This window comes from Cnephaeus nilssonii (assembly GCF_951640355.1).
Source record: "Cnephaeus nilssonii genome assembly, chromosome: 12".
In the NCBI taxonomy this organism is placed as follows: domain Eukaryota; kingdom Metazoa; phylum Chordata; class Mammalia; order Chiroptera; family Vespertilionidae; genus Cnephaeus; species Cnephaeus nilssonii.
In genome coordinates, this window is record NC_137083.1 from 12,456,306 (window position 1) to 12,482,011 (window position 25,706).

Below are 25,706 nucleotides of genomic sequence, written 5' to 3' on the forward strand. Positions count from 1 at the left end.
TCCTGGGTTCCAGAGGTCCGTGTGCCGTCCCTTCGTCAGGCCACACTAGGTTTTCTTCCTAAAAAGGACTAAAGGGTTCTAAACCCAGGTCACTATAGTTTACTCTGCTCTCTGACACACACACACACACACACACAAATCTATGGTTGATCCATTGAGGAAACATGCTCAGAGAGGTGTATGCAAGGCACACCCCACACATGCAGTGACGTACCTCTTCTGTCACCAAATCCCAGGTTCCTCCTTTTCCTTGCATCCCCCGAGTCTGTGCAGTTCTTCCTGATGGGCACATCCTCTGGTGAACACACACCCGTTTTCACTCTACTTCCTGAAAGACCCTTTCTGCCTGTTCGGCACCCTTCATTCACTGAACAGTTTTGGGCAGAACCGCTGCCTGGAGAGCAGGGAAGTATACATTAGGCAGAGCCAGGGCCGGCTCTGTTCCTACGGACGCTTTTATTCCTTAAAGTGACTGACTTGTGTCTTCTGCAGAAATGCCAGACAATGGAGCACCTCTGCTGGGCACCTGCTGTGAACTCCAGATCATTCCTGCGCTATGTCACTTGGTAAGGAAGGGACCTGGGGGTGGGGCAATGATGAGATGAACACCTCACAGCTGATAAAACACTTCCAGTCTTTCTCATCCTCAACAGCCCTTCAAGATAGGCTACTCAGGTATTATTACATCCACTTTTTTACACCCACCGACGCCACATACCCTACCCTCACAGGAAGACTGAGGCCCAGAGAGAAAGGATTTGCTCAAAGCACTTGCCAGCACTTGTCCATGGACTCCAAGCCTTATGCAGGGAAGGAGCCAGGCCTAGTATTGAGCTCTGTACCACACTCACCTGGCAGGGAGGACGCAGAGGACTGATGGTCTCAGAGAGACGCTTCATTGTCTCTTAGGACTATCATTAGCTTTGTGCCCTCAGGAGATGTCATGGCTAGACCAAGAGTTAGGTAATGAGGAGTTTAGCTTAATCTCTGAGAATCAAGATTAAGCTTTTCCTCTTTAAACTACAAATTGGGTCATTGTTAGAAGGAAATGGGGCAGCTCCTCTCCTGTAGCTCCTGCAGGTGTTGTTCAGCTGAGTCAGTAACAGAGCACACCTGCCTGGATTATTTAAAGGCCTAGCGGCCAAGGGCCAAGGCCAGCACGCTCTGCAGGCCCAAGCCTCAGAGCTCGGCTCCCAGATCTGGGAAGCGGACATTGGGCAGACTGCCCAGCCAGGGCCCTGAGACGGGACACATCCGGGGAGATCTGAGCACTGTGGTTGGGGCCTCTGGCACTGCTCTGCACGGGACAGGCATCTGAAGAGTGCAGCCAGGCACCACGCCAAGGAACAGTTTAGTGTCATTCACCACCACAAGCAGCTCCACCGCCCGGGGGAATGCTGCATTCCTGCTCTTTGACCACAAAAACGGAACTACTTGCAAACGTGCCGGCAGGCGTGTCCTGCGGCAGCTGAGGGTAAAAGCTGGTGGTGTAGTGAGGTTACGGAAACGATACGTTTCCTAGCTCGCTGTCTGCAGTGATGAGCACGCAGCAGCTCTGCTTTTGTAGCCCAGCTCCGTTTTCAGCTGAGTGCTTAGCGAGTCCACAGAAGAAGAAAACGCTGCAGGACCACATCAGCGAAGCCCCTCTCCTTGCAGGTCAGCTCTAGGCTCTGACCTTGGTGCCGCTTCCCAGTTTGCTCTGCTGGTGGAGGGGCAGCCCTTATGAGTTCCAGGGCTACTCGGCACAAAGCTCCCCACCCATAGAGTCCTTTGTCCGCCTTCAGGGACTGCTCAACACAGACAAACCCTTTAAAGAAAAAGACCTTCCTGGGCATCTTCACACAATCGCCCCTAGATACTGCAACAGCTCTTAAGACAGTGAGGTTCCTGCCCCCCGTTTGGAGGAATTTGGGTGTCGTGTTTCCCTCAGGCACTTACTTAGAAAGGGGTGTAAAACCTACCTTGTCTGGTGGCCAGAGTAACCATGGAGGCTCTCCTTTTAGGAGAAACACAGCTGCCAAAGTGGTAAGAAGGCGAGTTAAAACCATCCAGAGTTAATCCCCCCCCCCCCCCCCCCGCCCAGACTGTCATCTCTTTTATACCCAGAAGTGCCTCTGGGCGCGTGGGGTTGGCAGAGGTTCAGAGAAGGAAGCTGGATGCTGCCCAGCACGTCTCCCTCAGACCTGAGCCCGCCGTGCTGCTGGCAGCCTTCAGCTGTGCCCAAGGAGCTCGTTCTTAAATCGTGGCCCGTGATGCTGGTGTTTGAAGAGCAGGTTAATCCACTCTCTAAAGCACAATTGACAGTTTACCGACTGGCCCAAAGGGTAACGCTAAGCCTGTGGTTTCACTGCGAGTTGTATTTGGCGCATCTACAAGGTGCAGGCTTGTGAGGCTGACTTTGACCATAGACACCCGAGTGCTTTTGTATCCCAATGAGTGCCGCCCTTCCGCCAGCGGGCGCGCTGCACGCGGCTTGGTAAGGTTGCCATTGCTGAGAGCACTTCGGCAATTCTTTACTCCTGCATACTTTAAAGCAGGCGTCCTCAAACTACGGCCCGCGGGCCACATGCGGGTGTTTTTGCCGTTTTGTTTTTTTACTTCAAAATAAGATATGTGCAGTGTGCATAGGAATTTGTTCATAGTTTTTTTTAAACTATAGTCCGGCCCTCCAACGGTCTGAGGGACAGTGAACTGGCCCCCTGTTTAAAAAGTTTGAGGACCCCTGCTTTAAAGGCTTCGCTTTTTTATTTTAAATTTTACTGTCTACATTCCTAAACTGACCTGGTCCTGCATACCTGTTTAAAAATCAAACCTACTGGCAAATTTATAATTACTGAAGATAAAGTGTCACAGGCACCGTCAAGACCCCAGAAAGCAAAGTTTCCAATGTTTTCAGCGGCTGCAGTTGGAGCAGCGACCTCTGAAGGTCTAGTTCTAGGCAGGGTGGCGGGTGAACACAACAGGCCAGGTCCCTGCTCTCCTGAGCGGCGCAGGTTTCAGTTGAAGACGAAGCAGTGATTGTCAAGAAGAGAACTGCAGACGTAGGGGCAGATGGAGACAATATGATGACGTGCTGGTGGCCGGGCTATGGAGAGGGGATTAGGTCAGGCCCTTCTGATGTTGCATTTCAACCAAAAACCGAGAGACGAGAAGAAAGGTCTGTGTGGAACTCTGGAGGGAGAGTTACAGGTAGAAGGAAGGATAAGGACAAGGCTCTTGAGGCAGGAAGCATAGAGTAAGTCATGGTACCTAGCCCTTGGAGGGATTCGTGCACATATTCTAAAACCTTCATTTAAAAACCCAACAAGCCTACATATGTGTGTTCTACTGGCTTAAGATCTAGTAGCAGGCAGAGTGCAGAGAGGAGGGATTTAGACAGGACTCCAGATGCCAGCAGATTGGAATCATCAGGCCTGGGTCACATACCTCTTGTTACATCTTCATCTTAAGGGTTTTCCTGCTCCATTTGGGGAATTAAAAACAAACCCCTGTTTTCATAATTAGCTAGACGTGCACCGCTATCCAGCACGGAGGATTGTGTGTGCCATGTTTCAGTGAAGCGTCTAATATGTGCCGTTTCAGTTCTGCGCACTGTCTGCTGGTGGCAAGTCTGACCTTGAAGACACAGCCCTGGCTCCTCTGAGAGACACGGAGAGGTTTGGGATTGTGCAGCGCCTGCTTGCCACAGTCGACATCAACCTGGAACGACAACAGTCGGCCGTCAGGGCTGTCACCTACGAAGTCCATAACCTTTCCCCACTGGCTCTTTATGTGAGCCTGACCGGACTCCGCGCTTTAGGCCGAGCGCATGAGTAACGTCACAGGTGAATCCCAAGCTCACGTCATCAGCCGGGGCTGGGCACTTTCCACACCGTTCAGATACCACTTTGGGGCTTAGTTCAGAGCCAAGTTAAAAGTCAAGGAAATGAATTCACAAAAGAATATAAGAAGTGAGTTTCTGCACTCGCAGTCACCCTGAGGTTAGCCACCAGGTACTCTGTAAGCGCTTTCTTTTTGGAAGAGGCCCTCCTGCGCTGGGGACCCCGAGAGCAAGTGCAAGCCCACACCCGAGGAGCTGGACGAGGGCTGCGAACCCTAAGCCAGCATACAGTCAGACCTTTATTCTACAGAAAAATGGGTACTCTCTCCCTTTCTTCCTGTTAGCCCCTTCTGTTTTTGTGTAACACTTTGATCCAAAATTCATTTTAAATTGTGAACGCTGGGGAAGCACCTTCTCTCCATTGAAGGCTACGTTTTGAATGTTCTGTAGGCTCTTCAGTGACTAAACAATGAAGTGTGAATGCTACTGGAGTACATATATTCTGCTAAATAAAATTATACTGAAAAAGTCTAACAGCAGGCCGCCTTTCCGAAGCGGTCTAGCAATATGCAGTTTACCTGACTTTACCATGCTTCAATGAACGTACTAATTCTATGTCAAAAACAGTGTGCTCATTCCCCACACATGACGGGTGTTTAATTTATAAAATACATATTATGGCAAAGGAAACGGTGTGGGTTTTGGCTTTTCTTGTTTCCACAGCTTCTAGAACTAGCCTGGGCTGTCCCCTGGTCCCATTGCTAATGTCCCCTGGCACCTGCAGCCACTTGCTCCCCCTCAGCACCACCGAGTGCGCCTGCTGCGAGGCCTGTCCAGCGTGGGCAGCAGCGTGGTTAGAGAGAAACGTGCTACGCGGCACATGTTTTCCACCTCACTGTCCTCTACTTCTTCCCGCTCTGAAGATTTTAATGCTAATGAAGCAAATAACCCTTTCATCACCTCTGAAAAAGGAGAATCATCCTTGCATAAATAAACCTATGATCGGTGAGAAGAAAACTGTAAACGGGATGTGTAATGTGAGTCTAACTTGTGTGAGAAATAGAGACACAAGTACCGCCATGCATGGGACAGGACCTCACTGACGAGTTCACTAGAAACCCAATGGGCTCCTCTGGGGAGGAGGGAGGGAGAGGCTGGGCAAAAGGCGGGAGAAGGGGTGGCTCACCCTTCTATTCCTGTTAGAGTTTTGTGTGTATTATCCTCTAGACAATAATAATAAAAAAGCCTAAACTAGAGCGCACACACACAAAGACAGACGGCAGACAGAAAGGGAAGGTGCCATCCCAGCAAGTGTAAAAGCTTGGGTTACAGCGAACAGGCGACTAAGGCATTTTGTCTCTTAGCTGTTCCACAGCTGCCCCGACACTGGTCAGTTACCCTGTTGGATGGTGACTTAAAACTTAGCTACTGGGAAGGATGTAGCCTGAGGCTGCACCAGGTGCTCCTGGCCCCCCAGAACCGAGATAAGCAGCCTGTGTTTTAAGCTGCTAAATCTGTGGTAATCTGTTCCTGTGCTGATTGAAAACTCACGGGTAGTAAAGGACGGAAGTCCTCACTTAACGGCGTCCATAGGTTCTTGGAAACTGCGACTTGAAGCAAAACAACATGTAATGAAGCCATTTTAAACCATAAGCTAACTGATACAAACATGAGACAAGTTCCTATGGCCTATTCCTGGTCACAAAAGCATCACCACACTTCTAAATAAAGATCGCAAACACTTCAAATATTAAACCATGAAACAGAGGTGAGCTATTCAAACACGTAAGAAAGAGGAATAAAAACAGGAATTATTTTCCAAAGCGACGATGCCAGTTCCTGGTCCCAGGTGGCCGAAGCCTTCCCAGCAGCTCAGGGCGCGAGGCGGGCCCACCTGGACAGGCGCCCTTCCATCCACACACAGACGGGGGCAGTGCGGACACGCCGATTAATCCAACACGCCCATCACTGGGATGTGGAAGGAAACCGCACACCCGGAGAAAACCCACGCGCAAACTCCACAGACAGCGGCTCTGGCCAGTAATCGACTTCCCCCTCATCGTTAGAATGAAACGACAATGAACGAAACCACGTTAACCCAGGAACTGCTGCATATCACGCTGATTCTTTGGGAGACATCAGAAATACACTGAACTAGCAATTTCTCAAGGATGAGGTACAGGATCCCAGAAACCAGCTGGGGAAAGAGGAGCAAAGTACCTTTTCTGGACACAGGCTTCCCGCAGGCACCATGGTCACGCCTCCATCGCTGGGCCGGCCAGGCGGGCCCGCCTTCTCCCGGCAGGGCTGGGGCTGAGCTGCCGGCCACAGCACCCCTCTTTCCCGCCAGGTGTCTCTGGGCAGTGGTCCCACTGGCATCCCATGCCCTCTAAGCGGAGAGGCCTTTTCTTGATCCTGCATTTTAACCTTCTCCGTCTTGGAACTTCTTTCCTTGAGTATGTTGTGTTTGAAACTTGGGCTGGCATAGAAGAAATAATGGTTAGGGTTTCCTTGTTAAAGAGGAGAGGCAGGTGAAAATTTATAAAACTATATTACATTAGAGGCTTTTTATAAAAACTATCAGCATTTAAAAGAAGTTTCCAAAGCTAACCTCATAGACTCTGTATTTTACTGTCTGTAAGCCTCAGTTCTACTTATAAATGAAACACTACATTTTTCCAATATTAAATATTTATTTCTTTTTACATACAAAAATATTTTACCAGGCATATGGAATTTCACAGATTGAACATTTCAATAATGTTTGTTTGGGGCAGAATCTGGAAATATGTGAAAAGAAAAATTTTATAGGGATAGCTTCTGAAAAATCAATAATCGTGTTACAGAAAAGTTTTATTTATACAAGGACAGTAATATTTCTTTTACACAGGACTTAGCAATACAATTACTTGGAAAGCAGTAGCAATTAGTTTTTCTTTTTCAACTTTTTCATCAGAAACTTACTTTAGCAGCTTGTTTAGCTTTGATGTTTAGGTTGCCAACAAGATTTTGTCCTCCGTTAAAAAAAAAAAAAGTCCTACAATCACTTCACAGACTAGAGGTTAAAAAAGAGCATGCATCTGTGTTCAAAATAAAGGCATACCAAGATGGAGTGGGGGAATCCCCCAAAGCAAGGTTTTCACAACAAATACTCGTCATGGGCGCTCACGGACGGGCAGGAAACGACGCGTGGTGCCCGCCCCTCGTGCTCACTCCTCTGCAGCACAACCCGAGGCGCCACTTCCTTACCAGCCAGTGGGGGCCAGTTCTTTTTTAAAGACAGCACACGGCCAAGAGAACTGTCCATCTGGTGTTCCAAGGGCAGATGGAGGTGAGCGCTCCCTGAGTCTGGTTCTCTCTGGAAACACGAAGGCATTTCCCATTTGGACCGTTTCCCGAACAAGCTGTGTGTGCTCCAAGCAGTGTGACTAACACCGCTGCCCACCTCTCCTCTGTAAGGGGAAGAGGAAGACCACATCCTCACAGCCGAGAGGTTTTCAATGCTACGCGTGTTCCCTCTTCCGCCACGCTCCCAGGCCACCTTGACTGATGTGAGGAGAAGCAAATTTCAGGCATGGCCTGTCAGACTTATGTCTCTCCCCTGGCTTGCTATTTCTGAAGTACAATATGGACCTCAACTTCCGACTTTTAAAAGCAGGCCTTTGGGCTTCTGCTCTATGGTAGCTTGTTCAGTGGGACCCAAAACAGGCTTACAAGCATCGAGTCTTTCATCTCCCAAGTTATAAGCACCATTTACGTTCACTGTAGATGTGTTCATTTAGTTTGTGCTGAAGATTAGAAAATAATAAAAGCTAGTAGTAAAAAAAAAAAAGAGAGAAAGAGAGAATCTTCGCTTCTGACAGACGGACTTTGGTGTGTGGAGGTCAGTTACCATCATAACGCTGCACCGCCAGCCAGCCAATGGCTGTGAGGCATCAGAGAGGGTCACTGACATGTATTCGGTCACCAATGACCTGAGAAACAGACCCCCTTCAGAATTAATACCATCAGCTAAACAGCATGGGCTGCGGCGACAAGTTTCAGGTGTAAGAACCGGGTAGAGCACTTTGAGGGGCAAAGATCAGTGTGCCTTGTGATGTAAGAGAGCACTGCACTGCTTGCTTAATTGACCTGTGAGTGGTCTGGCTGGCAGCTAGGACTTGCTAAGCGTTTCAACTTGGAAAGGGACTCTAAACTAACACGGACCTCCTGCCCTGGGCCACTGAGAGCGGAACAGACCCTCTTCCGGCTCAGAGCTGCTTTAGAGCTGGAGACCGGAGTCCAGGATGGTGTGCACCAGGTTCTGTTAGCCCCGGAAGAGGGCCACTTCAACAGAATGAAAAGATAAGTAACCTCAATGCAAGCGCAGACATAACAAACAGACCAAGTAGACTTCCTAGTTTAGCAGTTACCACCTCAGAACTACAGATTACGTTTTGTAATTTAAGCTGAAGACAAATATTAAGTTAGCCTTATTTAACAAATAGAATATTGAAAGTAAAGGGACATAAAAATGTTACAGAAGGTCAGGAGTCAGAATTAGGATCTCGGTCATTTTATCAAAAGAGCAACTTTTAAAGAAGGTAGTGCAGTATACTGCAGAAGTGAAAACTATGCTTTTAAATTCTTACCTTAGAACATTTGATATCATCATTTCCTTCACTTTTTTGGCGATTAAAGACTCATTTTTTATTCTGTGCACTAAATCATTCCAGGAACACAGAAAGTAACATGACAGATTATGGGAAATATTTTAAAAATGAATAAAACTTGAAGCTAACAAAAAATTATTTAAAAAATAATCTTACCTTAAAAAATTACGTAACTGTTATCTTCCTCAGCTATACAATGTCTATTTACATAAAAATGAATATGATGCTGAATTATTAGTCAATGGAATTCATTCTTAAGTTTGTGAATAATTTTCACTTGTACTATATACAATAATCTTATCATTAAAATAGTGAATCTGTCCTAAGAACTCAAAATACATTATAAATGTTATTACATGAATTCTCACAGCACATCCTTTGGAACAAGAGGAGGGCAGGTACCATAATCTCTAAGCCTTGAACCATGTAACAAATTCATTAGAAGGTTTAAATAAGAATTTCCCAAGAGGTTTTCGTCTAGCACGCTCCTTTTTCCTTAAGGAAATTAAGTTATAATGTTAACTTTATGGGCTTAATACTTCATTTATTTTTCAAAAAGGAAATTAGTACCTGACTCAAGGTAAGCCCTTTCAAACAAAGTGAAAAAAGTTCCTGAATGCATAAGAATTTGGAAGTAATAAAAAAAATTTAAGAATATTAGTTATAATTACATGGGTGAATATATTTAGTTTTATTATTCATGTATTTTGGGAGAATTTTACATATTCTACACATAGCTGTATATATATATATATGTGTGTGTGTGTGTGTATATATATATATGTTTTATATATATACACACACATATATATATAAAACATATATATATATATATACTCAAACACTTAAAAAATGACCTGCTATCTATATACACAAAATTTCAGGATTGCCTTTTCCATATTTAGCATAAAGGTTTATTATTAAAAAATTATTGGCTCTCTAGCTTGTGATTTCTGGAAAAATTGAATATTTTTTCAGAAGTTGTAAACGTGCAATGTTAAGCAGGTCATTATTTTTATCAATTTTCAAACTTTTATGCTCAATGTTTACCAATTCAAAATAATTGTACCTAACTCCATGTCTATCCATCTTGAAAATCAACCCCAATCATGATCATGACACTTGTTATACATAAAAATAAGTACCAATTTAATAAAATTTTAAAGTAAAGATCATAGTTATTGTTATTAGGATATTATGGTCAAAACAACTGGCCATAATCTATAATGCCACATTATTGTATTTTATTGCTAGTTTGTATTTTCTAAATTTGTATTAATTACCAATTTGCTCTTTTAAGGAAAACGTGTCCTTATCAGCAATTATAAGTAAACTTCGCTAAATTATAGAATTTAGGTTCAAGTTACTTTCGCTGTAGTCATATTGGGTTTATGAAAACGATTTTTAGTAAGCTATGCTCAGCAATTGTATAGTTAGAATTGGCAAGAGTACATCAAGCCCTGATGTACTGGATACTTGATATTACCCAAGCATCAAAAAGAAATTGAGAATGCACAATCAAGGCATGGCTGTAATCAAGGTGAAATTCCACTTACAGCACATCACATATATTCCAGTAGTTAGGGTTAAATTTTACTTAACCAGAGACATCAACTCTGGATATTTTTACATTTGAAAGTGAAAGATACATGTGTAACTACAGGTATACAAATAGTCATGCCCTGAATGCGGATACTCGCCTGCCCACAAGTAATCCTCGGGTCATTAATGTCCAACAGGCACAGCATGTTTCCCAAAAGCATAAGCATGTGTGTGTGTGCGCGCACTGTAACTATTAGCAATCATTCAACATCAGCAAAGCTAATCATCTTAGCCCTACTCACTGCTGCGGGAGAATCCTGCGGCCGCTGGGACTGCTTGCCCCGAGATCTCTGTGGTTCCTGCAGACTCAGGTTCAGTGGCTTTATTGAGATACATGAACTTTTCTAAATGTATTCTCTTCTACTCTGGCTTCTAGGCTGAAATGAACTAAACTGTGTTGCTTATTTCATATTAGTAGGGAACTAGTGTGTATTAACTAAGTAGTTTCTGATGAGTACCATTTGTAATAGAAATAACTTCTTTACATATAGACTATTTTCTAAATAATATGCACTTTATCCCATATGATAAAGCTAAAAATACATATGATGTAAAAATCACCTCTATTTTGCCAAGATGATTGAAATAATTTGTGGATAAGCTGTTTGTGCTGCTACAAGGATCCCAAAGCTGTTCACAGACGAAGGCACACGGAGAATGTGGAAATGAAATCCCTCTTAAAATTTACAATGTGTGGAAACACTAAGTCACAGGACCTCACCTCAACACTGTGCTTGATTCTTGTTGCCCGGAGAAGCCAATAATGTGACGTAAATATAGGCGGTTTAAAAGTTATTGAAGTTATTAAATGAATGTGATACATTTTGCCACCAATTTCCTATGCTAGGACAAAGAACATGAATTTGTGTTCTGGATATGAAATCCTGGAATTTAAAAATATCTATGGATTTCCACTCTTAAAATACAGCAACTTGAGAGTTTTGTTTTATTGTGGAAAGGTTTACACAGTGTGTGTGTACCACTCACCGCCTGCATTTCCTCCCCCTCCAGCCCTCCCGCGGGCATTCCATGGGCAGCCCTGGTGAGGGAAAACCTGCAGCAGCCAGGTGCCTGGTGCCTGCCACTAGACAAAGACAACCACCACCGGTTCAGTACCTAACCCTTTGGGTGTGAGGACTTCTATGTGAAAAGCTAGCAGCAATACAAAATACGGATGACTTAGTTTGATGATGAGCCACATCTCTGAATACTTTCCAGGAAGAATTTATACCATCCAAGAATCCTAAAGGAAGGTATTATTAACTGAGGTTGATTTGGAAATTTGTATATATTAATGCATCTAGAGGAGAACTGTTCCCCCGCCCCCCCCCAATCATTAAACAAAAGTGCATTTCCTTACAGAAATGTAAAAAAATTTAATATATATTATATAATATATACAATGTATATAATATATACAATGTATATATTATATAATGTATATGTTACATATAGGTAAAACAGCTGACCATTATTTCCAAATTTTAAAAAGCATTCAGTGGTCTGGGTTTTCTACACAACAAAGCCAACAAATAACCTTCATGATCACATCGTACTTCAAAAAGCACACTGGTTGTTCACAGCCCCACCAAACTGCAACCTCAGAGGCATCTTTACGCATCACAGATATATGCAGAGGCATGATATAGTTGCTGACCATATCCTAATAAAAACCTGTATAAGAAGTTCATTTTTGTCCATTAAATTTTTAGCTGTGAGGAAAAAAAATGGCAAGTGTCATTTTGCTGTTTTACAGGAGGCACTCTCTGAGCCCACACAGCTTGCTTGCCGTGTACATGGTAACTTAACATCAGCCAGTCTTTGCGACAAACGAGAGTGCAAGGTATTGCTCTTCATTTTTTCTGATTTATACAGATATATTGGGTTTTCCCCCCTTCCTTTAGATAGAAAGGAAGGGGGAAAAACCCAATATATCTGTATAAATCAGAATGGACAGCCATAGATGTCTGAAATAACAAAGCTAAGTAGCATTGAGCAGACTTCGGATGTCAGATTTGGATGGTGGTAGACTTGCTGTAGCACTGACATTCAGGGTCTGCTTCTTTAAGAAATTGTATTAGGAAAGAAGGCCAATAACGACTATTTTCTAGAGTAACTTCCCCTTCACTTGTTAAATACTGAGCTAAATGGCAACTTTACAAAACTATTTCAAGTATTCATTATCACAGTGAAAATGTGAGACCAAGGTTCGAATGAATGAGTTGGAAATTCTTGTGATGAAAAAGGCAAGGGCACTAAATCAAAACATATACAAAATGCTTCAACGCATTTCTTTATGTGATATGAATAGATTGTCCATAAAAAGTTAGAAAAATTAAGTTAAGTTATATATTAGTACACCTTCCCAACCACCTTGTCTATAAAAATTCAGAAGAGTGTACTGGCATGTCAATCGGCGGTAGAATGCCTGGCCTTGGCAGACATCTCCTCGCTGCACGCGTTTTCTCAGTAGCAGGTTATCTGCTGTAGTCACTTTTTAAAATTTGTATTTTAATTGTGAACCTTATCGACTCATCAGTAAACCCAGCTGATGGGGACCCACTGTGGCTCCATTCTCAGGTTCTCTATGGCAGTTTGTAGTTTCTCAAAGGCTTTGTCTAGATTGTCGTTTACGATGATCAAATCAAAATAGTGGTTGTATGCTCTCTGAATTCGTGCACTTTCATCCACTGTTTTCTTCAAGTCAGAGTCCTGTTGAAGAGTTTTAAAAGGAAATGTTATTATAATGTATATCTACTTGCTCAAATAGCAACTCAGAGTGAACATAAGAAATTAGTAGCTTGGATAATTTTTTATTGTGATTCTGATATTAATTCTCAAAATCTAATCCATAGAGTGTTAAAAAGACATTACTACCTGTTCCTGTACCCATCTTCCCAACCGCGTTCATGTTTGTGCCTATGAGTACCCTGTATCTTCTGTTTCATTGACATTAGGATAAGATTCCTAATTTAAAAAACTGCTGACAATAATTTTAGGATGAAATCTAATGGACTCTAGATTATGGAACCCAGTTTCTAGTGACTGTTAAGCTCAAAGCTAAATTTGCTACCTATTTCCAAGAAAGAGAATCTTACAAATGTATTTTGAAGACTAACTTCACATTATTATTTTTTTTGCTAGCATTATTTATATATCATAAAATATTTCTAGTCATTTTAGAATGATGTGGGGGAATAAATAATGGATTCTGCATGACTAAGAAAAGCTTTTACAAGTGTTTTGAAATTTCACAATTCTACATGTTCTTCAAATACTTACTGAGTTTCTATTAAAGTGTCTACTGTGTTTCATTATTTATGGATATAACAATGAATAGGACAGAGGGGGTTCCTACCCTATAGTGAAGGAGACAAATAAAGGGCAAATAAACACAAGAACTTGTGAGTTGTAGTAAGTTCTATAAAAGAAAATAATCAGGAACAACACATTTTAAGGGATCTACTTACAAAGACACCAAGTACATTACTTTTAAACTGAGAACCACAGTGGGAGAAAGAGCATTCCGGGCAGAGAAAACAGCAATGCCAAATCCAAGCGGAAAATTACTGAATGTGTGAAGACACCAAAAGACCAGGAGGCCCAGACAGTTAAGGGGTGAGGGGAGCAGTAAGTTGAGATGAACACGGAATAGGTCATGAAGGACCCAGACGCAATGGAGACATCCCTGGATTATGATGGTGGCAAAGGGTATGGAAATGACCCAGACTATTTACCTATGCTGGTGATAAAATCATGAGGATTAGCTGACGGGCTGGATGTGAAAAGTGAGGAAAATGACTGAATGGAGATGCTCTTGGATTTCTAGCATGAGTTAAGCGGGTGGGTTTAGAAGATGCAGAGTTGGGGAGTAGGGCTGGAGAGAACATGATTTTTTTTTGAGGGGGTGGGGGAGGGAAAGCAAATGTTCTACTTTGTACATGTTAAGTTTAAGATGCCTGTGAGACATCCAAGTAGCAAGTCAGAGCTCTGAGGCCCGAGTAATCTACACTAATAAAAGAAAAACATGCAAATGGACCATCACTCTGCTACACCCACCAGCCAATCAGGAGGGAATATGCAAATTAGAAGAACAAAGATGGCGGCCACCCAGCTGCTCCAGGCGTGGAGTGGCCAGGCAGGGCAGGACGCCTGCTATGAGAGGGAGAGCGGGGTGGGTGGGGTGGGGGAGGATATCTACAGGAGCGGCACTCCGTCCGCAGCGAAGACGAAGGCGGCAGACTCTAGCTGGAGCCTGTAGCAAAGGCAGCAGACTCCGGACCGGAGCGAAGGCCTGGGTCCCTGGTGCCGGAGGAAAACCAGTGCTGGAAGCCAAGGGAAGGAAGGCCTATTGCACGAATCTCTTCCTGCAACAGGCCTCTAATCTATATATAAATTAGGAACCACCAGCATAACAATAGGAAAAGGACAAATTGTAGGAGGAAGTAACATTGTTAACCTAAAAAGAAGTGCTCACCGTCAAAAGCTTGGTAGCAATGCCAGCGTCCACCACAGCTTTGTGCATGGCGCGCAACGTCTCCAGCTCCGGAGCGGCGATAAAGACAACGTAGGGCATGAACTCCGATGTCCTCAGCACCTTCAGGGCCTGTGCAGGACAACAGTCACACACCACTTACACAGGATCAGAATTTGTATCGTTTCCCTTTACTTTTCACTATCTGCCTCTTCCTAAGGATTAAGAATATAATTTAACACTTGCCCCACTTCTATCCTTTGATTCCATACAGTACTTTCCTAAAACAGTGATCCATTAATTGTGTTCTGATCTCTCTACCCTTTGAGCTTCCTGAACAAAGGAAAGCATTAAATTAATGAAGGACCCAAAAGTCAGCAAGAACACTGTAAATGTTTTTATGTTAATTGTAGAATTCTGCTAATACTGAAAAAGCTAGAAATAATTAAAGTGTCTACTAGCTGGAGAGTGGTTACGTAAGTTAATATACATCTATATCATGAAATACTATGCAACAATTACAAAGATTAAAAAAAGCTCTACAGTGATCAACATGAAAAGGTCTTAAAGAAACATTATTTAATAAAAAGAACTAAAGAATTTGTATAGGATTTTTCATTTATGTAAAAGAATCAACAAAAATAGAAAACATTATATATATACGTATGTATATGTGTACATATATAATATGTAGGGTGTCCCAAAAAATGTATTCACACTTTAACAGCAGATAGCTATTAAAATGAAATGTATTTTAATGAACACTGCTTTTATAATTATTCAAAGTGTGTGTATACATTTTTTGGGACACCTTGTATATATGTGTGTGGGACACACACACACACGCACAAATATGTAATTTTTTACTTAAGGCATACTAAAAAGACAGAAAGATACACATCAAACTCAGTAATATTTACCTCTGAGTAGGGAAGTGAGATTGGCTTGAAAGCAGAAGGGGGGGAAGGGGTCGGTGAGAGAGACACGGAATGGAATGAGAATGAAATGAATATTTGTGTGTGTGTGTGTGTGTGTGTGTGTGTGTGTTTTGGATGGGAAGGAGCGTGACTGAAAATTTTTTTCTTTTTATTTATCTTTAATTTAAAACATTCTTTCAACTACAGTTTAAATTCAGTATTATTTTACATTAGTTTCAGGTGTACAGCACAGTGGTTAGACAATCATATACTTTATAAAGTGTTCCCCCTGATATTTCCAGTACCAAACTGGCACCATGCATAGTTATTACAATATTAATACATTTCCTAGGCTGTCCTTTACAACCCCGTGACTATTCTGCAGCCTGGCTTAAATGTTAAATTCCGCATTTTCTAACGTGTGCATTTATGTATTACTTGAACAAGTAAACAAATACTAAACTTCTGTCATGTTTCTAGTGCTTGGCTACTTGGTCAGAGATTTATTTAACTAGTGGGTGCATAACAAGGTTCTCTATCACCAACAGGTAATGGAGGGAAAGAGCTACCTTCACAATCTCAAATCAAAACAGAACAAAAACTCCACTGGAAATAAAATTTAAAATCAGCTTTGGAATCCATGCAGCTTACTTGTGGGTTGACATCCAAAATGCAAGTTCGTCCAGTTTGGACAACTTCAAGAATAGATTCAATCTTGGTTCCATAGAGATTTCCTTCATATTCCCCATGTTCCAAATATTTTCCAGCTTTAATATCTGCTTCCATCTCAGACCGTGACACGAACTTATATGCCTGGCCATCTTTTTCATCTTCCCTTGGTTTCCTTGAGGTAACTAAATAAAATTATGTTGAGAATTTACACAAAGAGAATGCAGGATTTTAGAAAACAGACTAAAATGAACAAGGTAGCTTAAGATGCTTCCATTTAGTGCCTACGGCCAAATCTGGCCTGCTTCCTATTTTTGCAGATAGTTTTATTGGACCACAGCTACGCTCATTCTTCTTACTTACGTTTCACTTATTTTATACTGGTGGAGGAGTTGCGGGAGAGACTAGATGACCTGCAAAACCTAAAATATTTACTATGTGGCCCTTGAGCAAAATAGTTTGCTGATCCCCGATTTATAGGAATGTTTTAAAAGGTAGTTCCCAATATACAATTTATATCCAAAAAATGTGCTTGATAAGGTCAGTTTGAAACTCAAAATATAGTTACCTGGAAGCAGAGTCCTGCATTTAAATTCTTAATTATGGTGAATCCTAGTAAGTGTGAGGTATGTTGCAAGTAAATATCTTTTCCAGCTGACCCGCACGTACTCCCCTTTCCTCAGGAATATCAGTATGTCCTCTCCTTTCACTTTAACATTTCCTAACTGAGTGCCAAGCCACTGAGCAGTTCTCCTATTCTTAGTTGGTATTATCAATTTTCTGAAGTGTACCTTACTCACAAATTATCCTTTATTTTTTCTCAATACTTTTATTTCAGCTTCCTGTTTACTTATACTCCTAATTATTATATTTTGTGTGTTAGTGGTGGAACTAGCCACCTCAAAGTTATTAAGGTCTATTAACTTTCTCTATTCTGATCTGATGTGTGTATTCTTGCTCAGAGAATGAGAACAAAGAAACCAAGTGAAAATTTAGAGGATCCTTTGTCTGACGTTTTAGAGCTCTAAATACTTTCAGAGACATACAACTCCCCTGCAACTTGGGCCACGCTAGGAATGGACTATTATCACCTTTCAAACTGTTGCAAAGATGCAGAGTTAGGTACTGTCTGCCAACCTGTGAATACTAGCTTGGAAGGAGGGAAGGAAGGGGGGAGGGGGGGCTCAAATTTAGCCTTAATCTGAGCTTGGCTGGATCAGATATAGAAAAGTTTTCAACTTCTAATCAAACACTTACACATGCAGAATATCTGAAGAAACCATTAAACACATACACTTAAAATTAGAAAATAATCCAGATCAAAAGTTGATGGTATTTAGACTATTTATAATAAACACAACACATCAAGAAAACTTTTATAAGAAAATGAACTTCAAACTCAATAAATCAACAAACAAGTGTTGCCTAGGATGTGAAGAAAAAGGAACAAGCCCTTGTGCATGGTTGGTGGGAACGTAGATTGGTGCAGCCAATGTGGAAATCCATATGGAGTTACCTCAAAGAATTAAAAATGGAACTGCCTTATGACCCGGGGATTCCATTTCCGGGAATATATTCGAAGAAACCCAAAATACTGATTCGAAAGAATATATGCACCCCTGTGTTCACTGCAGCATCATTACAATAGTCAAGATTTTTGGAATCAGCCCAAGTGTCATCAGTATAGGAGTGGATAAAAAAACTGTTGTATATTTGCACAATAGAATAACGTATGGTGGACCTAGAGAGCATTACGTGGCTAAGTGAAATAAGCCAGTCAGGGAAAAACAAATACCATATGATTTCACTTATATGTGGAATCTAATCAACAAAATAAACTAATAAACAAAACAGGAAAGGACTCACAGATACAGAGAACAGACTGACAGCTAGCAGAGAAGAGGAGTGCTAAGGAGCTGAGTGAAAAAGGTGAAGGAATTAAGCAAACAACAACAACAAAAGCCCCTCATAGACATATACAACAACAGTACAGTGATTGCCAGAGAGAAAAGAGAGTGGGGGAGGGAGAAGAGGGTAGAGAGGGATAAATGGTGATGGAAGGAGACTTGATTTGGGGTGGTGAACACACAATACAATATCAGATGATGTGTTACAGAATTGTTCACCTGAAAGCTGTTTTATTAACCAATAAATTCAGTATTTTTTTTAAAATGGGGACCTTCACACATTGCTGCGAGTGTAAAATAATATGGCCACTGTGGAAAACAATGTGGCAGTTTCGCAAAACAGTCACAGAGTCACTATTGGACCTACCAATTCCATTTCTGAGAAAAAGAAAACATACATGTCCTCAGAAATACCTGTACACAAATGTTAATAGCAGCATTATTCATTACAGCTAAGAAATAGAGCAATCCAAATGTCCATCAAGTGATGAACAGATAAACAAAATGTGGTGGAGCCATAAAACGGAATAGCATTCAGCAATAAAAAGCAGCTAAGTGCTGACACCAGCTGAAACATGGATGAACCTTGAGGACGTTGGTAAATAAAGAAGCTATCATCAAACATCACATACTGCATAGTTACATTTCTGTGAAATGTCCAGATAGGCGAATTTTATCATGGCAGAAAGCCCACTAATCATCAGCATGAGTTAAAAAATATGCACACAAAGGCACATCATTATTAAATTCAAAATACTGAAAAACAAAATATAACAAAAGACCCTGAATATCTGTGAAAGAAAACAGGTCATGCACAAAATAAGAATTTTTTTAAAAAAATATATTTTTTAAATTGATTTCAGAGAGGAAGGGAGAGGGAGAGGGAGAGATAGAAACATCAATGATGACAGAGAATCACTGATCAGCTGCCTCCTGTTCGCCTCCTACTGGGGATTGAGCCCGCAACTGGGAATGTGCCCTTGACTGGAATGGAATCCAGGATCCTTCAGTCCTCAGGCTATCCACTGAGTCAAAACAGCTAGGGCCAAAATAAGAATTTGAATGACAGTGAACTTCCTTTTTATTTTGTGAATCCTCACCTGAGCATATTTCTACACCCCCCCCCCCCCCGGCTTTTTTTTTTTTTTTAGGGAGAGTAGAAGAGAGAGGAAAAGACAGAGAAAAACATCGATGTGAGAGAAACACATCAACTGGTTGCCTCCTGCACGTGCCCCAACCAGGGCCTGGGCCAGGGAGGAGCCTGCAACCAGGGTATGTGCCCTTGACTGGAATTGAACCCGGGACCTTTTGGTCTGCAGGCCGACGCTCTACCCACTGAGCTAAACCGGCTAGGTCTGACAGTGAACTTCTTAACAGAACTGGATTCAAGAACTACATCTTTTGAGTTTTACAATCTAGAATTTCTACTCTCTGCTAAATAATCAATCAAATATAGGGCAGAAAAAAAACATCTTCAAATACGAAGATGCACAAATGACATCCCATACACCATTTCTTGTGAAGTTACCAGAGGATGTGCCCAGCAAAACAAGGCAATAAACCAAGAAAAAAGAATGGGGTCCAGGAACAACAGCTTTGAGCCAGGACAGCAGCAAAAGGAAAGACATCACCGTGGCAACAACGGGGCAGTCGACACACAGTCCATGGTGCTCACGAAAGTGAAAGGACTGAGGTCTGAGACAGAGGTCTCCAAGCAAAAGTCATGACTTCATAGATAAGTGAGTCTTTGCTTTAAAACAAAGCTATACACATAAAACCAAGGTAAAGAGAAGAAAACAGACGGCTGGTGACTGCTGGGTGGGGGAAGAGGGAGAGGAAAATAAAATGGGGTTAACTGAAACTAGCGTTACCTCTAAACTGGGAGGACAGTCAGGAAGTCCACAGACGAGGCCCCACTGGACAAGGCAAGAAATAGCAGAATGAAGATAATTAAGAAATAGGGAAGGCTATCAGAAGAAATAGCAAAAAGAAAGAAAAGCAGCTGTTGCTAGTAAGTAGGCCCAAGGCGGGGGTAGAGGAAAACGGGGGGTTATATTTTCCATTATTTAAGTACCACCTGATTAAAATACTGTACATGTATTAACTTGCTAAAAATAAAATACTTTATAATTCTTTGACCACAGTGAGGCTTTAATAACTACTGAACTAGGATTTGTCTGAGTTGTGTGATTCATGTGCTTACAATGGAAAGCCTTCCTCTGAAGGGATTACAAACAGCACATGAGGGCAATGGTAAGGTTATTCCTCCAACCAACCCCTAAGAACTTCAGCAATAAGATCACTCACTGAGAATTAAATCTCAAAACAAACTGGATAACAGAGAAACTCTGAAACTCATCGTAAAGAGATGGAGTGACGTTAGGCTATGATCTGACTCAGAACAGCTTAAGGGCACTACTATACGTTAAGAAATACTGTGTTAATCACGAAGGGGGCATGTTCAGCAATAGCTGCACAGAAAGGGGAGCTACAAGGCAACACGGGCTTGTCTCCTGCCTTGTTTAGGGACAGAACATGTAAGTTCCGAGAAGGGAAGGCTAGTGCATCTTCGAAATAAAGCAAATGTATATTAGTCCTTATAATAAGTCAGTAATATCATCTAACTCCTTGATCTAATTCCATTCTCATCAAGCATACTTGTGACAATACTTTCCATGTAAATATGCAATACTTCCCATCAGCATTTTATTTTCTCTACCAATCTCTGTGACCTTAATTAATGCTGCCTGTCCTGGAAGATGAATCCCCCCCCCCTTTTTTTTATTTCTTTACTAGAGGCCTGGTGCACAAAATTCAGGGGGGGGGGGGCGGTACCCCTGAGCCCAGCCTGTACCCTCTCTAATCCGGGACCCCTCGGGGGATGTCTGACTGCCAGTTTAGGCCCGGACATCCCTCTCACAATCCTGGACCGCTGGCTCCTAATCGCTCACCTGCCTGGTCTCCCCCAACTGCCCACCCCTGCCTGCCTGGTCTCCCCCAACCACACCCCCCTGCCGGCCTGGTTGCCCTTCGCAGCCTGCTGTTCAGTCGTTTGGTAGTCCCTCACTAACCCCCCTGCCAGCCTGGTTATAGGCAGCCATCTTGTGAGGTGTGACAGTCAATTTGCATATCACCTCCTTAGTATATAGGATTAAGGTATTACATATGTGTCCTTATCTCCCACTGCCCCCCCCCCCTCCACTCATGCCCTCACCCCCCTGGTGTCTGTGTCCATTGGTTAGGCTTATATGCATGCATACAAGTCCTTTGGTTGATCTCTCCCCTTTACCCCCACCCTCCCCTACCTTCCCTCTGAGGTTTGATGGTCTGATCAATGCTTCTCTGTCTCTGGATCTGTTTTGCCAGTCAGAGAAAGATAAATATCACATGATCTCACTCATTTATGGAACATAATGAACAACATAAACTGATGAACAAAAACAAAAACAGATGAATCCCTCTTGCTGTGCTATCCAAAACCAGGATTATGACCTTGCAGGCTCACACAAATTAACAAAGGGATTGCCAGAGAGGTGACTGAGGACCCAGCAGGTTTCTCCCTTTTCTTTACACCAAAATGGGTGAAAAACACAACTTTTCACATAAACATCAGAAGTAAAAAAAACTACGAAGTTAATGCTGCTTTTGCCACAACTCTTACTACTTGTGTTTAGCATTTCTGAACTACAGAGTTTGGAGGAGCGACTGCCACCAGGCGGCAGGCTGACGAGAACAGTGCTACTTCCAGGCCGTAGAGTAGCTGCCAATATCTTCTCTTTGCTTGTTTTCATTGACATAATAAAAACCTATTTGGGACTAAAGATCACAATTATGTGCCCTCACTACATTTTCTTTCCAATTAAACAGAGAAGAAAACACACAACTTACATGGCACCGTGGTTCCAAATCTAGTGGGATTCAATACTATGAACCTGTTTTTCAAGCTTCTTCGTCCCACACCTTGAGCTCCTATTAATACTAATGTCCTTCTCTGGAAGGGAGGCATTCTGGCTACCTCCTCGTAGATCTGGATTTCATGACGATCAAACTCTGCAGGTAAAGGACATGGAAAACACCACATTCAATTGTCTTTCATGTGGATGAGAAACTTCTGCTATTCTGTTCAGTAATGACTTAATAGGCGTAATAGTGAAATATCACTTGAATTGTACTCAGTACAGATGTTTTTATTAATTTGACAAAGTACAAAAAACTATTTTACATTTTGATTTAAACATCTGCTGCCATCCATTTGTTTCTTAAAAATGTGTCCAGCCAAGCTAGAAAAATGCCCGTGCTTTATCCTTATCAGAGATTCTACCCATAAAACCTTCTTATCAATTCGTGAGTAGAAATAATTCCTTTAATATAAATAATCTGGTGACAAATAGTTTATATAATTTATTCAGCTAAAAACTGTGTGTCAAATATGGAGGACAGCAGTATACCTAGCATAGCGGCTTCAATAAATCCTTATAGAATGAGCGTGCCCTTCCAGTGATATCAATGAGTAAGTCCTTATAGAATGAGTGTGCCCTTCCAGTGATATCAATGAGTAAGTCCTTATAGAATGAGCGTGCCCTTCCAGTGATATCAATGAGTAAGTCCTTATAGAATGAGTGTGCCCTTCCAGTGATATCAATGAGTAAGTCCTTATAGAATGAGCGTGCCCTTCCAGTGATATCAATGAGTAAGTCCTTATAGAATGAGCGTGCCCTTCCAGTGATATAAATGAGTAAGTCCTTATAGAATGAGCGTGCCCTTCCAGTGATATCAATGAGTAAGTCCTTATAGAATGAGCATGCCCTTCCAGTGATATCAATGAGTAAGTCCTTATAGGATGAGCGTGCCCTTCCAGTGTTATAAATGAGTAAGTCCTTATAGGAAGAGTGTGCCCTTCCAGTGATATCAATGAGTAAGTCCTTATAGGATGAGTGTGCCCTTCCAGTGATATCAATGAGTAAGTCCTTATAGGATGAGTGTGCCCTTCCAGTGATATCAATGAGTAAGTCCTTATAGGATGAGCGTGCCCTTCCAGTGTTATAAATGAGTAAGTCCTTATAGGATGAGTGTGCCCTTCCAGTGATATCAATGAGTAAGTCCTTATAGGATGAGCGTTCCCTTCCAGTGATCCTTCCAGTGATATCAATGAGTAAGTCCTTATAGGATGAGCATGCCCTTCCAGTGTTATAAATGAATAAGTACTACCTTGGTGACTGCAAATAAGTTTGATTAACAAATGCATGTAGACAACATACTGACATTTAAATATTAAGATTCTGAAAATATGTATAAAATAAAATATAGGATCCAAATTATTTTCAGTGGAAACACATTCCAAAATTATATTCATAGTCAATGGTAAAATTATAAATTTTCTATTTTATAAGAAAGGCTTAAGAACACATATTTCATGAATAATAAGGCTAAACTGAGTACGAAATATTCTACTGCCTTCATTAGGGCTATCACTCTCAATCTACAGTAAGAATACTTCTTAGGTTATTTTAACAGCAGCTCTTTGCATAGTTTCCCCACAGCAGCTTAACCAACGTTGAGGGAGAGCCTATTTTCTCCTTACGTATTATATTCTAACTTACTATTCTATTATTTCCCTTAGAGTATGCTCTTTAGTTCCTTACCAGTGGAGAGGCAGCTCTGAAGTCAAGAAAGTGCTTTAAAATTGACGATCCTTCCAGTAAGCCTCCAGAGCTGCACGTCACTCCTATCAGCCTCTAAACTGAAAGGAGTAACTCCGATAGTTGTCGTATTTACCTTTCCTTCAGTCTAAAAGACTTAAGAAAGACTCCTCCTGGGTCAAACTAACATTCATTTGGTAATATTTTCCCAAAAGAGCCATGGACAATGTTATGCCTGAATATAGTTGCCTTTAATCGTAACTCTTTCATACCTTCATAAAGGCATTTTGCTCTTTAGAAATGACATATAAATTATCAAAATTCTCTAAATAGTTTCAATTATAACATTGCTCCTTTATTAATATAAGCATCCTAAGCAATTCACTGTGTTGTAAACTATACTCATAAAATAAGCACATTGGTCATAGTATAAGCACATACAACATCAGGATTTAAATAATGTCTTCATATTAAATTGTACCATGCGTTCACATGCCAACCCCTTGAACTGGGTACTAATCTGAATTATATTCATTGAAAATTATATACGTAGACTTTACGCCACACCGATTAACAATATAAAGCTATTTCACTTGGACTTCTCAAAAAGTACTGCAAACACACCTGCATTTCTGGTGGTGAGATACATCATCTTTTTCTTTTTTTTGCTACTTATGGTTCCACAAAAAGGTCCTGAAGGGTGAAAAGACAAATATAACTTGAACAGAATGTCAAAATAGGATACAATTGCCCTGTGGGTTCGACAGGGGTGGGAGCATGATCTTCCCAGTGTTGCATCCTACAAAGCAGAATGGGGCAGGTGAGCCACTGAATTCTGGTAGCATACCAGCAGGTGGCAGAAAGGGATCAAAAAGTTTACTTTTGAGAGAGACACAATAAAGCAGATGGGAGGGGTTAACTCTAGACAAACAGTAAATAAATTCACTTGCTAATTCAGATGAAAGAGGCAAAGAAAGGTGTCCACAAAGGACAACTTGTTACTTATTATGTGGAGCTCATCACCTGAATTGTCCCAGTCTCTTCTAACAAATGCCTTTCTCTTCTCTTCCAGGAACTGGCTTGGAATGAGACCAGCGCTTCCTCCCTCTTTTACATGGCTAGCCTAGAATCAAATTAATGAATTGCATATCTCAGTGACCAAAACTCGAGACGATATTCTAAAAAGTAGAACAAGCAGTAGTCAGTAAAAAATACCACATTTGCTCTTAAAACTGACCTTGAGATTTAAACCCATGGCACTGTCAAGTCATTTAAACACTTTAGCACTGAGGAATCAAGTGGCACCTAGTCAACCCACCCACCATCTGTAAGAAAATTTTGGGACCAAAATAAAAAAGTACACAGGCTCTTTAAATTACTAAAACTTTTTATTTATGACACTAAGTTTAGTCAAAGAATAGAAAGGAATAAATGCTAGTCTATGTGTTTACAGGACATTTTATCTAGCATCCTTTAGTAAGATATTACTATCAGCCTTAATCCTACCATGTTGGTATTTCCTGAGGCCAAATCAAAGAGAAAGACAGCATCGGGAAAACAGAGGGGAGCATTTAATTCGCTATCAGCAATCTGAGTATCCTGAGAAACAGTAAGTTTAAAAGAGTAAAACTTCACCTACTGTCAAGAACTAACTTTCAGAGTAAAATCCACAGAAGTGTTAGTTTAATATAGTGGCTGGAGAACTGGCTACTAGTGGTTTATCCCAAAGTTAGTGACTTTATTCTAACAAACTAGCATTAAAAAAAATCTGGTACATTTTTAGCAATTAAAATCCTGGAAAAAAAAAAAAACAGAATTAAAGGAATAGACCACAAAACTCAGGAAGAAACTGAGATAATGGTGAAAAGGATTAGATGAGAGATGGCATTCAAAAAGTGGGGGAAAAAAGACAATATTGGAAAAGTTCAATAAAGGAAACAGCCACAGAAGGCAGATTTTTCAGATGAGCAGTCTAAGAAACTCAGTGGAAACTTCTTGAAATCATGAATTCTATTTACTTGTTTCT

The 25,706-nt window shown here is 41.5% G+C and overlaps 2 protein-coding genes across 5 annotated transcripts in view; one reads left to right on the forward strand and one right to left on the reverse strand.

Moving 5' to 3' along the window:
- Positions 1-4,889, forward strand: part of GSDME (gasdermin E) — a 31,556-nt gene extending 26,667 nt beyond the window's left edge. The window contains exons 9-10 of the mRNA XM_079785376.1: positions 493-566; positions 3,583-4,889. Of these exons, the coding sequence (XP_079641502.1) occupies positions 493-566; positions 3,583-3,816 (308 nt within the window). The 3' untranslated portion in view covers positions 3,817-4,889. The remainder of the gene's footprint in view (positions 1-492; positions 567-3,582) is intronic.
- Positions 4,890-9,411: 4,522 nt separating this feature from the next.
- Positions 9,412-25,706, reverse strand: part of PALS2 (protein associated with LIN7 2, MAGUK p55 family member) — a 60,708-nt gene continuing 44,413 nt past the window's right edge. For all 4 annotated transcript variants that reach the window (XM_079786036.1, XM_079786033.1, XM_079786034.1 and 1 more), the window contains 6 exons: positions 24,704-24,803; positions 24,305-24,373; positions 21,930-22,091; positions 16,117-16,319; positions 14,552-14,680; positions 9,412-12,786 (listed from right to left, as the gene is read on the reverse strand). In XM_079786036.1, coding sequence (XP_079642162.1) covers positions 12,610-12,786; positions 14,552-14,680; positions 16,117-16,319; positions 21,930-22,091; positions 24,305-24,373; positions 24,704-24,803 — 840 coding nt within the window. In that variant the 3' untranslated portion in view covers positions 9,412-12,609. The remainder of the gene's footprint in view (positions 12,787-14,551; positions 14,681-16,116; positions 16,320-21,929; positions 22,092-24,304; positions 24,374-24,703; positions 24,804-25,706) is intronic.